Genomic DNA, 15,530 nt, shown 5'->3' on the forward strand with positions numbered 1-15,530 from the left:
TATAGTGTGTCTATATCTACTCTATAATTGTAAAAAAATGCCCATGTTTTTAGTTTATAGAGAATTTAAACCGGAATTCGCCATCTTTGATTACAGAATGGCTTCCGGCATCGATTTCCGTCATGTACTCTTCAACCCCATTCCGAAAATACCCATCTTTTATTATTAATAGTTAACTAAGAGTATGTCGAATTGTACACAACATCATACTGTACTGTACATACTCAATTTTTTTTGCGAGCTTAGTTTCGAATAAATAAATCGAATATTACGTGTAAAAAGAGTTCGTAAATGGAGGTTTCGGTGTATTACAGAGGTCGCTCGTGTTGCATGAATTAGATACACGGTAAAGATCGTGGTTGACGACTGTCATTTCGGCTGTTACTATTGATCAGCTGTATTAGTTACGGCCTCGTTTATGTTTTCGTGTGCTGTTCTACAAAAACGCATTATCTTTTGTTCTCAATACAGTACATTTAATTAATGTAAAAAAAATCAAGTTAGTTTTTTTCTTACTTGAAGAATTAATGTTGAACACGAGTTTTATGTTGGTTTTTCGACATTTTTGTTTTTAAAAAAATACTAATATGAAACATACACCTGGGGGCACGATAGGTCAGTCGTTTGGGAATATTATAGGTCACTACTATAATGTAAATTAAAATTATTTTCACAGGAAAATTGTGCGTGATTTGGGGCGAAAACGCCAAAACGGAGTGAACACAATTGCATCTGCTCAAGATGGCGTCAGTATTCGATCAGCCTCTAAACAATTCAAGGTTCCGTTCAAAACATTACGTGCTCGTGATCAAGAAATACGCGTCAGATATTTGGCATGAGTTAACAATATAATAATTTAAAATGTTGTTGAAGTAGATAACCGAAAAAAAACTTGATCGAAAAAGAGAAGGAAAAGGAATAAAAAATGTTTCGAAGCGCAAACGTGATCGTCGCACAGCGACGCAACCACGTGAGCCGAAATGCACAACTTCAATTTCACAGTCTGGTGACGACGACGACACCGAAGAAGTCATTCGCAAGTACAAAGCCAGACGCAGCTGCTGAAAACCCATGTTTTTTAACATCTTTTTTTCAACATTTCTTTCCGCGGTTTCGTGATTTTTCACATCATTTGCCACTACCCCATTTTCTTACCTGAATGACGTCAATGGATTGCTTGTATAATTTGTGCGATTAATTTTTAAATAATCAGCAGTATTCATATTCTTCAAATAAAAGTTGAACCGCTGACTGTTTAGGCATGTATATTGTTTTATTTAAATTATCGTACCCCCAGATTTTAAAAGCATCGTCAAAAGTACTTTCGCCTTGTTTGAATTAACTTGAGAAATGTTTAACCAGGAGTAAAATACTTATTGCCAGAATGTTGCTAGATATTTCATACTACCCTTTACTGTACTGATGTTCACGATCAGACGTTCTTCCATACCGGATCGTTATATTTGAATTGTATAGTTAAGTGGGAGGGAATAGGTCTTTCAATGTGCATCCTCCCCAAGCAACAAATGTAACAAGTTTAGGAAAAAAAAACAAGCTATTTGGTTGAATATCAGTAGTAGGAAAGTGTCAATGTATTTTTTCAGATCATTAATTGTTAGTAATAGACCACAAACAAGTTTTTTGCTGCTAATCGAACCGTAAAACGCGGTTCTGTTGACTAAATGAATTATTTTCCATTTAACAACACCGACTATAAACGATGCGCAGAGGAGTAATTGGGGTCGAATCCTGGCCAAAATTATTTGCTGCTGCAATTGTTGTTATTATGCCTTAATATGAATTAAAAATAGACAAGTACTAGTTTTTGGGACAATTTGGCATCTACCCACCTACCAGTGCAGAGGCCAATTTTCTATATCCTTTCGAATACTAGTAATTTCTAGGTGACCTTTGTGAATACATTTCTTTTCCCAGTTGCATAAACATTTGATCAGTGGGAAAGGGAAAAGAAAAGGGACGCCTGTGCATATTTTCATAGAGATACATTTTGGTAAACATAATATTTGGCCCTACAGCATTTCGGTGTACCTCAAATTAGTAAAAATTTCAATATTTTTAAATCGCTTAGGATTGGTGGATCGGACAAGATCGGAAGAGTTCGAATATTTTTTGTATAGCTGAAATCTTGTTTTGTAATACTGCTTCAGCAACTTTGCCGGATCTAGCCGTATAATCTAACTTTTTTTATCATTAAAATTTGGAATAAAAAGTTTAAAAAAGGTATTTTTTAAAGTTGGCGCAATACACAGCAAGTCTACTTTTTTAGTTAGTTTTAAGCTGAAGTTAAGCAAACGGCTGTGTTGAACTATGTTTGTAATAATATTGTATTATTTAATACAGTCATCATCACTAGAAAGCGATTTTGCTGAATATATTACGAAAACGATTAAAATATCCCTTAAAATATCACCATTGGGCATACATGCAAAAATTCTTTAACAATTTTTGATATACTCCTAATTTTGCCATGTTATACAGTAGATTCTTAGGTATGTAAAAAAAATATAACGAAACAAAAAAATCGAAAAAAAAAATATTTTGGTTTTTGGCCAAGAATTTGTTCTAGTTACTCCTCTGTGCGATGCTTAGTAGGTGGAGCCTATTATGTTTGACAACTGTTAGTTGAAAGTAACTGAATGCTATAGTGGATAGCAGCTGTCAGTGTTTGTGTGCAATAAGCATCATATAAAGAACAAAACACTTGGAAACTCGTCAAATACTTGCCGACACTTTAACAAAACAAATTTGCAACAACGAGATGGCGTTATCGATGTATCTGTATTCGTTGTTTTTCTTCTGTCAACGAATCAGCCATAACGAGAAGGCGGCCATGATGCTTTCATAAATTTTTGCACCATATTCGATTTGCATATTGGTAGGCGCAATCGAAAACTGCGTCATTTGCCTGGAGCGCTATATCTTATCGTTATATTTTCATCCATTCCTGATTTTATTTGAGAGCGCATTGAAAATATAAACGTAAAATTGAAAAATTCACAGTAAATCTAGATGCGCCGGTGAAATTTAAGCATAGAAGAGCAAAAGATTTGCTTTCAAATATTCCAAATTATCTTCCCAAAATAACATCGCATTATTCCAACACCGAAAATTTTCCAGACATAATTGAACTCGATGTGAAACTAGGTGGTAAAATTGATTTGCAATACAGCGTACGTTTTCATGACAAGTTACAAATAGACTCCGCCTTGGGCTTTTTTGGTGATGAAACAGTTGAGATCATGTTCACCCCGGCTAGATTATTACACGTGATTTGGTTTCATTATTAGTTGTTAATATTCTTTTACTACAAAATATGTTGCTTGGGTCACCATAAGAATACCGATAGGAATACCCGGGAAGTATTGCAAGTATCAGGTGTAACGGATTCTACTTCTCCGAATTGCAAAATGCATTTTATAATTGATTCACGGGGGAGTACGCTATGACAAGTCATGTAGCCTTACCTCTATATAAACATTTTCCAAATACATGGGAGTCTTCATTTCAGCGCTGCAATGCGCAGGTGATGATACTGAAGATAGGCGATATCCATAAGCCGCAGCTCAATTTTTACCTTTAGAAAATATTCCATCTCACAAAGACTCGGTCGTGTGGGATAAAATCTTAGGCCAACGACCGCCGAGAGTAAACATATTATTTCCTTTGTTCTAGATACAGTGTGCACTAGGATCTACTAGCTGTCGTTTACTTTGCTCGTTTGCTGCTCTGAGTTGGCAAAAGATTCTTTGTTCTTCGAAGAATGCACACAAGATAAGTAATTATTTTTTCGATAGTTTTGCGCTTACCTGGGCATCGAGCCATGTCAAATAAACGAATTATGAAAAAACAACAGATCTTCGACTGTAGAGATAGTTTGCATGCATGCAGTAATGGGCTCGATGAATCTAAACGTCACACAAAATAGTAATTGGGGTCGAATTCTGACCGAAATTATTAACTGCTGCTGTTACTGTAATTATGGTTTAAGGGGGTCCTCTTATATAATTGTGGCAGAAAATACCCAATGTTAAACATTTTTTTAGGTAGTAAAATGTCTCAGACATGTGCGCTATTCTGCAAAATTTTTATTAAGGTTTCATCTATAAAATAAAAATTTTCGAGTGTAAGATGTCACAAATGGCGTCCAAAATGGCGGCTTTTTCGGAACAAGATTTTTCGAATCTGCGGGCATTCTTGTTTTTGAACCATACAGGAATCAGGAATCAGAATATATTGGCTCAAATGGCACGTTCCCCGTACATAGTCGGGGATTTGTGCCTTGCCGTGTGTTTTCATCATTTCCTGAGCGGAAGGAAAGGACAAGGAGGTGTGGGGAAGTAGACTTGGAAGGGTGGGAGAAACAGCACAAAACAAAAAATAAACAACAGGTAAATTAAACTCACAAGTAGTTCAACTTGCCTGCGAATAAGCCTAAAGCTCTTTACCACATTGGATAAGAAACTTTAGTATGTCTCTGAGTTTCAGTCGACCAAACATGGTTTCGTCTATATAAGGACGGCTGAAGACTCGTAATCGCAATTGCGCTAGCGCTGGGCAGTTGCATATCAGATGATATGAAGTTCCGTAGTCGGATTCACAAAGATCACATGAAAAAGACTCAGCGCGCTGAATAGTTGCCATGTAATAATTGAGTTTGCAGTGGCCGGTTAAAGCCCTGGTCAGCATGCCGCAGTGGAACTTCGAAAAATGTAAGAGATTTTTCGAAACCACTGGGCATGGTTGTTCTAGAAACGCCTTTGTTTGGCGACACGTTTGTAGATTTCTCCAATAATTGCGGTGCTCGGACGAAGCCCAGGACCGTATTTTTTCCCTTATCCAACAACAACGAAATTGGCAGCGCGGGCTCAAGACCAACGAAGTCAATCGCTGAACCTGCCCTGGCCAATTCGTCAGCCCATTCATTTCCAGTAATACCGCAATGTCCGGGCACCCAGACAAGGTAGATAGTGTTGACAATGCTTAGTTCTTCGATTTGGGTTCGGCACGCGATCACTAGCTTGGACCGGGATTTGTCTGAGCTAAGGGCCTTGATTGCAGCCTGACTATCGGAGCAGAAGTTTATAACTCTGCCGGACAAACTCAGTTGAAGGGCCGATTGCACCCCGCACATAATCGCAAAGATTTCTGCTTGGAATACAGTACAGTATCTACCTAGTGAGTGAGATTGTTCCAGTCTCATTTCACGACAGTAGACACCAGCACCAGCACGTCCCTCCATCAGAGAACCGTCAGTGTAACAAACCACTTGCGTTTGTTGTTGTCTTTCCATAAAGCCAGACAACCACTCCTCTCGAGAGGGAATCTTAACATGGAATGTCCTGTAAGGAAAACTACAAGTGAGTGTAATATCGCTGGGAGCAAGAATATCTTCACCCCATGTAACCATTTGTGACCACAATCGTGTATGACTGGTAGCAAGATCAACATGATTACTGTTCCAAAGCCCAGTAACCTGCAGTCTGTATGCACATGATAGTGCTTCTTGTTTTAAGTGTATGTGTAATGGTTTGATATTTAGAAGTGCCTCAAGAGCAGCAGTCGGAGTCGTGGTGAAAGCACCAGTCAACGCCATGAGCGCCATTCTTTGCAGATGGTTTAGCTTTGACTGGACTGTCACCACCTCTCCCCTCTGCCACCACACAAGGCATCCGTATGACAGTATTGGACGTACAATTGTCGTGTAAATCCAATAGATGTATTTAGGTTTGAGACCCCAGGTCTTTCCAAAAGTTCGTCTGCACTGCCCGAAGGCCATGCACGCTTTCTTGACTCTGAACTCAATGTGAGCAGACCAATTCAGTTTGGAATCCAATATGACTCCAACGTATTTGACTTGATCTGCACACAACAGCTCAGAATCAAAGAACTGCAAGGGACGAACCCCGGTTGTTATTCGCTTCTTCGTGAAAAGAACCATTGAAGTTTTGCTTGGGTTAACTGATAGTTTAACTTGTCGACACCACTGTTCGACAGCTCTTAATGCCTGTTGCATCAAGTCAAAGATTGTTCCGATGCAAAATCCAGTAATTAGTATTTGGTAATCGTCAGCAAACCCGTAGGTTGGAAATCCAAGCTCATTGAGTTTCTTCAACAAGCCGTCAGCTACTAAGTTCCATAACAAAGGTGACAGAACGCCGCCCTGAGGACAACCGCAAACACTCAACTTCCGTATCTCAGCCTGTCGCAGTGACGAGCAAAGTATGCGGTTACTAAGCATTGCGTTTATCCAACCTGAGATACATGAAGGTATACCATGACCGCGCGTCGCTTCCAGAATAGACTGGAAGGACACATTGTCAAAAGCACCCTCAATATCTAGGAATACACCCAAGCTAGATTGCTTGAGCGAGAAGGCTTTCTCAATGTTGTAAACAACATCGTGAAGCAGAGTGATCGTGGATTTCCCACACTGATATGCATGTTGCATTTTGTGCAGTGGATATTCAACCAAACAAAGCACGAGGCATTTCACGTGGGTTAGTCATGCCTGTCTTGTTGTAAGCAATGAAGGCAGTGTTAAGTAACTTTCCAAAATAGAAGTTTCCTTTATGGAAATACGGTTCTTGAACCAATGCTATGGAAGCTTTACCTTCCTGCATGAGTCGAGATAAATTCATAGTTGCTGTACGTTTATGTTGGAGATTGACTTGTGCTATTCTAACCATTGTTGATTAGAGAACTGTACATTTCATCTCCAACACAAATTGCACAACAACTAGAGGACACCAAGCGAGTTGGGATGTTAACGCATTTAGCGAGCCATATCAGGTTTAAATGGGACATGATCATTTGATTCCCACGATTTGCGAAGAAAATAATGGTCCACTGTGTCAGAGATTCGCATAACACAGCAAGGGCAAAACCCAAAATGCTCCGTGCGCGACTGGCATATTTTAGACCCTCCAATCATTAAGTCCTCGGCACGGAACTACACCTTGACTTAGGGTCTCCTACTTTCAGTCGCCTCCTACGACATGGGAGCAGGACTCCAGTGGCTCAATTCTAGGCCGGATACCACACGGCCTCTGGGCAGGTTCATCTGTACACATCGAAATTTGATAATCGAGACTCAACAAAACTTCACCGAACTACCATCAGCCGAGAGTCTCTGCAAACCCCCAGCCAACAAAAATTCGGCAAAATTAAGTGGATCATCGGTGAAAAAAATCGGTGTGTAGAGTGAACGTTCCGCTGCGTAATGCAGCATACTGGGGAGTTCGCCCGACTCTTCCCAGGCTCCGTTCGCCATTGAGAATGTTTTAAACCCCCTCAACAATTTTACCCATAGCACGGGTCGCATGACGCTATGGAATTGGGGTTCCCTGTTTGGTAGATTTTTACCACTGAAACAGGTAGTCCGTAGTGTAATTCTTAGCCGGTTGAAACAACCACTACCGACACTACATGGCTTATCTAGGCTGTTCGGTGAAAGAAGCTGACATTGAAGAACAGCTTCCATATTTAGATGGGCGAACAGCCGCAGAAGGAAGGAAGGAAGGAAGGATAACGGGAGGAGAGGGATTTGGGCTAAGCGCTTATTTAAAGGCGGCACTGGCTCGCCTTGTCAGGGCTGCTTTAGGGCATGTGGTATTTAGGCCTAGAACGTATAGGGCCCACTACCTCGTCCTACCACACCCGCAGTCAGCCCCCGCTGCTGGTTCGGGTCGCGAATCACAACTAGTTGCTATCGCGATTAAGCATTATCCACCACCTATGACCCGCCCGGTTGCTTGCAGCTCAGCTTCCCACGTAGCGTTCCTCCACCACCACGGGGCCCGATTTTTCGAATCTGCGGGCTTTCTTGTTTTTGAACCATACAACCAATCAACTTCGGGTTTTGCCCGCCTAAAAGAAGACAACATTCTCAGGTGCTGTAAACTACAAAATCGCTATATTTTGATCATTAACCTTACCCTGGAAAATTTTTATTTTATAGATGAAACCTTAATAAACATTTTTCAGTATAGCGCACATGTTTAAGTCATTTTACTTCTTCAAAAAAAATTATCAAACATTAGGTACTTTTTGCACAATTATATAAGAGGACCCCCTGGATATAAACTAAAAATAGACAATAACTAATTTTGAGTACAATTTTCAATCTATCCACCTATCGGTACAGAGGGCGATTTTCTATATCCTGAAACGCCATAAATATCCTGAAATATTCAATAAAAAAAATTGAACATTTTTCAGAGATATGGACGTACGTTTGTTCTATCTAAAAATAAATAATTTGTTGATATGTAAAAAGCGCTTTCAAAAATAGCATCGGAAGAAGTGCATGTTAGAAAAGATTTTAGGTACAATCCAAACAAAAATCAAGGATAGCCAATTTAGCTGCTTTATTCCACAATTTTAATTTTTAAAGTTTTCTATGTCCTAAGTTTTGTTATCCATTATCACGCGGGAAAATTTGGTCAAATATCCGCAATTTTTTTTGTACAAGTGTTTATCTCTCACATTTTGGCTATCATACACACACACACACACCTTTGACATTACTATCTTCTTACCAACAGTGCGAACAAAAAGGTCTGACTTTTTTCTTGATATTTGTCTCACTTTATACTCCATTTAGTCATTTCATTAGATTGTTTTTGCATTTCTTTTATTTGTAGCTGTTGGTAATCGAGTGGTAGACGAATTTGAAACACTATCAAACAGATTAGCCAAGCAGATTTTTATAAGTACAGCGAAGACCCATTTTTATCAGCCCCCTTTGTTTATGTTAGGTTGACAAAATGGGGACAATGGCAACACATATTTGTTTATTTTTTTTAATAAACCGAAGCTCTAAAAATATTCTTCTTTAATCCCTAAACATAGCCTCATAATACTGGTTGGTCGATAAAATCGGGTCAAAAAACTGATAAAAACAGGGGCTGATAAAACGGGTTTTCAATGTATTCTAATTAGATATCTCTAGTTTTCATTTGTACCGCACAACTTTTCTAACACACACTTCTTTCGACGCTATTTTTGAAAACGCTTTTTACATGTCAGCATGTTATATATTTTTATATATTTTTAGATAGAGAAGGCATACGTCCATATTTGCAAGAAATTTTTTTTGGTTGAATATTTCATGAGATCTATGTATTTTAGGTACCCAGATTTTGTCGCGGTAGCATCCAGTCATACACTAAGTGAAGATTCATACCTGACCAGATTTTGGCTTTACTATCCTTTGATTTGTTTTTTAATTTATTGTATCTCCCGTGACAGATATCTGGAATTATGATGTTCTGTCTAAAGCAAGAAAATTACGTTACTGGCGACAACCTTTTTATACAGTACTACCACGTCTACATGTCCGCTCACAAATTTGAGATCGACGGTGTAGTCACCGATTCGAGTTAGTGTCACGTGGATCTACTGAAGCACGGGGTTGGTTGTTTTAAGGAACCCTTGCTTGCAGAGCTACTAGAAAGAGCTACGCCATTCACGACGCGAAATCATTATGTTCCTTGGTTCAGGACTGATCTCCATGTGGGGATATCTTTTGCTGCACCCAAAAACTATAAGCAGAAGAGATTCCTTCCAAGGTCACACAATTTACAATATACGCTATTTTAATGAAGGAAAACTTAAATTGGCGAATAATTTACTGTCTTATTCATTTTCACCATTTCTATCAAATCATTGTTGTGACAAAAGAGGTTGGATGAAATAATGCTTTAAACCGGTTTAGTAGCTAATCTGCTTTAATAAGAGCTAGTACACTTTGGAGCTTACCACAAGAAGTGTATTCTGCGTGACTTCGATTATGCCTCTTATATTATTCAGTCGCCCTTTTCTTTCCAACGACATGCATTGATGCTTCAGTTGTTTGTTCATCATTTATTTTACATTTAAAACAAGAATTAAAATATTTTTCTTTTATTTTTCTTTGAGTTTCATATTTTTATACCCATATTCGGTTGCATTATTAATTAGCTATGTACCCCGAATTTCCTTTAGCACTATTATTATAGAGAAGAATTTAATTTTTTGTATTACGTGTGTAATGAATATCTATGTTCATCGATGTATATTGCTTGGACAGCCAATCGTTTAAACTTCGTGCCTGGTGAATATTTTGTTGAGCTTGAGCTTGTGCGACCACCCCTGGCTGCTACTCCGTTATCGATCTGAACTAGCTGAAGTTGCACAGGGAATCAGTTATGCCTGGTGAATATTGTGTTCCTCCACTTAACTAACAATATATTTTCTTTTTGCAGGAGATCAACCTTCGTACAACGCTTAGTGACCAAACCCTGCAATATGTCCGTTCACTCGAAAGTCGAATACGACAACTGGAGGAAGAACGATGCGCTATCCTGAAAAATATACCCCTCAATCCGACAAACGGATCGGGTCCACCGGGTATCAACAACAACAATCACAGCAATAACAATCATAACAACAACAACAACAACATCAACAACAATAACCACAACAACACCAACCAGCCCTCGTCGATCGCTGATCCAATTTCCGGCCGACCGGAAGCAGTCGTACGGGCCCTTCAGGTGCTGGAGGTTCGCGAACAGCTCGAACGGGAACGAATCGGACCGAACACGCCGCCCGATCCTCTGGACGACGGTGAGAAGGCACTGGTACGAGAGATGTGCAATGTAGTGTGGCGGAAGCTTGAGGATGCCCCGAACACGGGCATCGACCAGCATGTCTGATCAAGGTGAATCCGGGTTGGTGGCGAAAACATCAAAACAACAAGGCCACACGAGGCTTGTTTGACGTGCCTGGACAGCGAGGAAACCGCAGATCATCCTCACTGTGTATCTCCCCACTTTGATGATGTACAAATTAATTATAGTGATTCTACAGAAAATAAGCAGAGCAGACGCGCGTGCACACTACTTCTTTGTAGAATAGACGAGCGGAAAATCATCTTTTTAAGGCGCTGCCGAAAAGGAGCCTTTTTTGTTGCGTGGAATTGTATAGACGAGAGCAGAGCAAAGCGCAGCCTAGAAATAAATCCTCCCGAAGAAAAGAAGCGCATGAAACGAAAAATGAGGTTTCTGAAACCTCGCAAGGGCAGCATATTACAGTTTATCCTACTGAATTATAGTTAACAGCAAAGTATTTATCACCGTTTATCGTTATATTTATACTACTGGAACGCAAGGGAGATTTGTAATTAGAGCAACGTGGGGTGAAAAGCAGCGGAGTTGAATTAAATTCTTCTAACGATTATACCGGTTTAATCGCCAGCGTTCCGACAGATCTGGTTTGTAGATATGAAGATTTTAGCTATGTATAAAGTTTCATTTGGAGCAAAAATTAGGTTTCTAGAGGATGAGGAATATTTTACGTTTAACGAACAGGAGGAATTATTTTTCAGCGCTATGTATTTGTGTATCCTAGGATTTCTTGTTAGTTGTTTTTATATATAACTTGTATCATTATTAAATGGTTGTTATTACGAAAAAGCAATGAATGAGTTTTTGTACGAAAGAATACTATATATTTTTCAAAAAATCTTGTGGTTTCCTGATAAATTGAAGAGATCTGGGCCGGCGTCATACTTTTATCTCGAGTGGGTACTAAGATAAGCAGGGGTGACATTGCGCATCTCGAAACGAAAGGTTTATTGTATGCAAGCTTGTATGAAAAAGTCGATTCGAACTGGTTGCATAATATGGCCCCAGAAAGTAAGGAGTTTATAACTAGAATTTCTCGCATTTTCGCAATACACACGCTTACATTACATTTACATAAAATTTCTTGCGCCTTATGTGATCTCATTTTTTCCAATGTTTTGAGTGGGTAATTACTACATATATTCGCTCCCCTATTCCGTTTGCATTGAACTGGCACGAGCCAACATCTTTGCGGGCACTCAAATTATGGCCCCACTGAAAGTTCAGATTGTTCTACTCGTTTTGCTGCCAGCTGGATCTGCACTAGATAGAAACGATACGGCATGACTCAATCTTTAGATGATTGGCATTGAGTTAAAATATTGCACAATGAATGGAAGAAAAGAGTTTTTTTCGACATGTTGATGAATGACAAACACTTTACACCATGATGCATCAATGATATTCGAACATCGCAAAGCCGTATCGAATGGAATTGGTTGCGTTGATTGTGGATCGACCTTAACAAGACGTTTTTGATAGTGTTACCAAATTGACTGAGGTTAAAATAAGGACATCTTGAATCTTGACCGAGACTAACCAATTTTACTCATCTTCGAGTAAAATGTGACTGTTTTTTAGAAAAGATATTTGGTATTTGGTAGCTTGATGGGCTCTAGCACACGAACCAAGTTGAATTCGAGTAAATCCTTTCTTCAGTATATTTTTTATATCTTAGAGATCCGAAACCATTCATAAATTACGTAACGCTTTTAGGGGGGAGGGGGTACGACAAGATGTGACAAGTTGTGACATAGGGGGGAGGGGGTGTTAACTAAATCGTTACGTAACATGTTTTCATCGAAGAAAAAAAAATTTTTCTTGGAATTTGTTACGTAACAGGGGAGGGGGGGATGGAAAAATTTGTGACAATTTGTTACATAGGGGGAGAGGGGAGTCAATTTTGGGCAATTTTTGCGATACGTAATTTATAAATGGTCCCTAAGGAGATTGGTAGCCCTAGTTTTTGATTTTCGTTTCAAAATCATGGCGGCGTAACAGATACCTGGTTACACTGTCGGATATTTTCGCTACGCCATCTGCCCGGCCCTGAACACCAACCACGGAATCCTAGTAGCCCCAAAGGAAAACGACACAATTGCGCCACTCGGGGGACTATAGAGGTTTTCTCCTTAGTACAAAGCATGCTATTTCCGGTAGTTTCAAAATATCGATTTAAAGACAACTGATTTTGGTTCTAGGTCGAAAATTACAAGATAGACCGTGGACCCATCCAAAGAAAATACGCCGACGGAAAAATGCGACACAGCTTGTATCATTGGTTTTAAAAAATAGTGTGTGCCTCACAATTAGTATTAAAATCCCATTTCAAAGAATTTCGATAAATATTGAAAAGGAATATTCTCGAGATATGCCTATTTTCGTAACAGTGGTGTAACACCGTTAAGTGATGAAACATTTCAATGTCGCCTCTGAAACTGAAGCATAATATTTCAACGCTCTCACGAAATGCCACAGGGTAATAGAACGTTCCAATTCGGTTGTTGTATTGGCTGAATCGATGAAATTAAGTTGTATTGAATGAATCGATGAATGATGAAGCTTTCACCGCAGCGTGACGCTTAACAGTTTTTTTGGCTTTCCCCTCTAAGAAATCAACGCCGTCCTATACTGCCGTTATAAGCATATTTGTCCCATGTTCTATGGGATTCCCTATATACATGGGACAATTATGCTTAGAGCGGCAGTATAGATGATCGTTAAACATGTGTCCATTATTAGGCCTGTGTTGGACGATTTTAAAACAATTTTTTTAAGCAGTTGATTCTCAGTGGTTGCATTTCAAAGATTTAACCTTCCGGCAGTCGCGCTAGTGCACTGAGTGCACGCTGCTATGAAAATCTAGCGAAATCGTCTTAGGGCACCAGCGGCTGCTCGTTCAGTGGGCCATATACGCGACTTCTAGAGGGTTAAAAGAGGATGAAAGAATTAGGCTATGCAGGCTGACAAAGTCGACATAACTTTGACTTTTACTGGGAGCCGTGTTTACCAACACTTTACCATTTAGCTGTGAACCAATGTTGGTAAACACGGCTCACAGTAAAAGTCAATTTATGTTGACTTTGTCAGCGTGCACAGTAGACCTCTCCACATTTTGAAGAAGTTTTGAAATATACGTGGGTCAGCCCAGATTGTTGTTCTACGTGTGATTTTATAAATTTTCGCCAAAAATGACTAAATTTGGACATAATTTAGAGGTGTCTCCAATCAAAAATCGTGTTTTTCCTATGTTTCCATAGTAAGATCACTTACACTCTGATTTAATAGGCCCTACATGCCCACATGTCATCAAATGTTGTTCCTTAGACTAGGGTGACCATACGTCCTGGTTTCCCAGGACATGTCCTGGTTTTTCAATGACTGTCCTGGTGTCCTGGGAAGTCGAGGAAAACGCTTGATTTGTCCTGGTTTTCCCCTGTAAGCCTAAAATATTTTTCTTTACTGAGTCTTCGCTTATTTCCTCTGGTTCAGATCGAAGTCTTTTTTAATCTCTCAACCTTCTTCTCTTACGTGGAAATTGAAAAGGAAAAGAGGAAGCCGTTCGTATGTACATAGCATATTAATGACACAGAGAACAGACATATAAGCTAGAACAAACTCCCGAAAAACCTGTGTAAACATTTAAATGAAAATACGTTGAAAATCACCATCGCATACAGGTTTGCATGCGTGAGTCGACATTGTATCCAAGTTTGCATACAAGTTCCGTATAGCGATTGCTGTCCGATCGAAGCGCCGACCAGTGGCAAGTTGCTACTTGCTGTTATCATTTCAAAGCGACAATTTAATTTCTTACACAAGTTGAAAACTTTACTTGTATGTCAGTTCTCAGTGTTAATGACCTGCAGTCCGTTTACAAGGAAACTTGACAGCCGAACAAATCGAAATGATTCCAGTTGTTGACCAAACTCTGGCCGCTATCAATGGCGATGAAACAATGATTACCAGAGCTTCTTCCTGGCTTAAATCGTCTTTCAATCCGGCACCCGAAGAATTCTTTTTGATGTCTCTGAGAAGACAAATCGAAGTTTGAATTTGCTTCTGCTTGAGTTCTCTTTCTAGTGGCATTTTTTAAACGCACTGGTAAACCTGGTTTAAAAGTTTAAAGTTTAAAGCGAGCGTGAAGAAATCGGCTCAAAGTGATTGAGGAACCAATTCAGGGTCAATGGAAATAGTACGAAGATTAACATGGCTTCACGCCTGGACGCTAAACGGCGACTTACCTGCCGAGTTTAGCATGGGAGTATGGAAGGTCGCGCTCAAACTGATATTATTTACACCAACCGATCCGTTGTTTTTCATATAACAAATGGTCAAATAGAGAAATTTGTAATCAACGGTAGTTTTTGCAGTTGTTTCGATCCTAAATTTCAGATCGAGATATAACGATCGTCATTGGAGATTGCCAGGTACTTATTTTTAAATCAGGAATAGCGTAGGGAGCTACCTGGGACCATTTACGTTTCTGGCTTACTTCAATGACGTGTGTTTAGTGCTTATAACTCCTCGCCTGTCCTGCACAGATGATTTCGTTTCATCCGCTAAATTCATCCCAACAACATCATGTAGCCTTCACTGATGGTTATTAATCAAAAACTGTGTATGTGCAAATCTGAAGAAAAGAGCTCGGTGATCGAATTCACATGAAAGATTTTTTGACTGAGGTATGCCTGCCTGACCCCAGCAATGTTTTTCGATTAAGAGGTGATGGATAGTTCCCTTTGAACTGTCCTGGTTTTTTACTCGTTTGATATGGTCACCCTACCTTAGACATATCTTTCTAATCGCAATAGAAAATTTGTTAACTGGATTTTAATATAG

The 15,530-nt window shown here is 39.4% G+C and overlaps 1 protein-coding gene across 1 annotated transcript in view; it reads left to right on the plus strand.

Annotated features, from left to right (window-relative positions):
- The window catches only part of LOC131678706 (coiled-coil domain-containing protein 85C-like), a 157,729-nt gene extending 146,307 nt beyond the window's left edge, over positions 1 to 11,422 (plus strand). The window contains exon 6 of the mRNA XM_058958974.1: positions 10,266 to 11,422. Coding sequence (XP_058814957.1) covers positions 10,266 to 10,718 — 453 coding nt within the window. The 3' untranslated portion in view covers positions 10,719 to 11,422. The remainder of the gene's footprint in view (positions 1 to 10,265) is intronic.
- The last annotated feature ends 4,108 nt before the right edge of the window (positions 11,423 to 15,530 follow it).

Source organism: Topomyia yanbarensis, chromosome 2 (assembly GCF_030247195.1).
Source record: "Topomyia yanbarensis strain Yona2022 chromosome 2, ASM3024719v1, whole genome shotgun sequence".
NCBI lineage: Eukaryota > Metazoa > Arthropoda > Insecta > Diptera > Culicidae > Topomyia > Topomyia yanbarensis.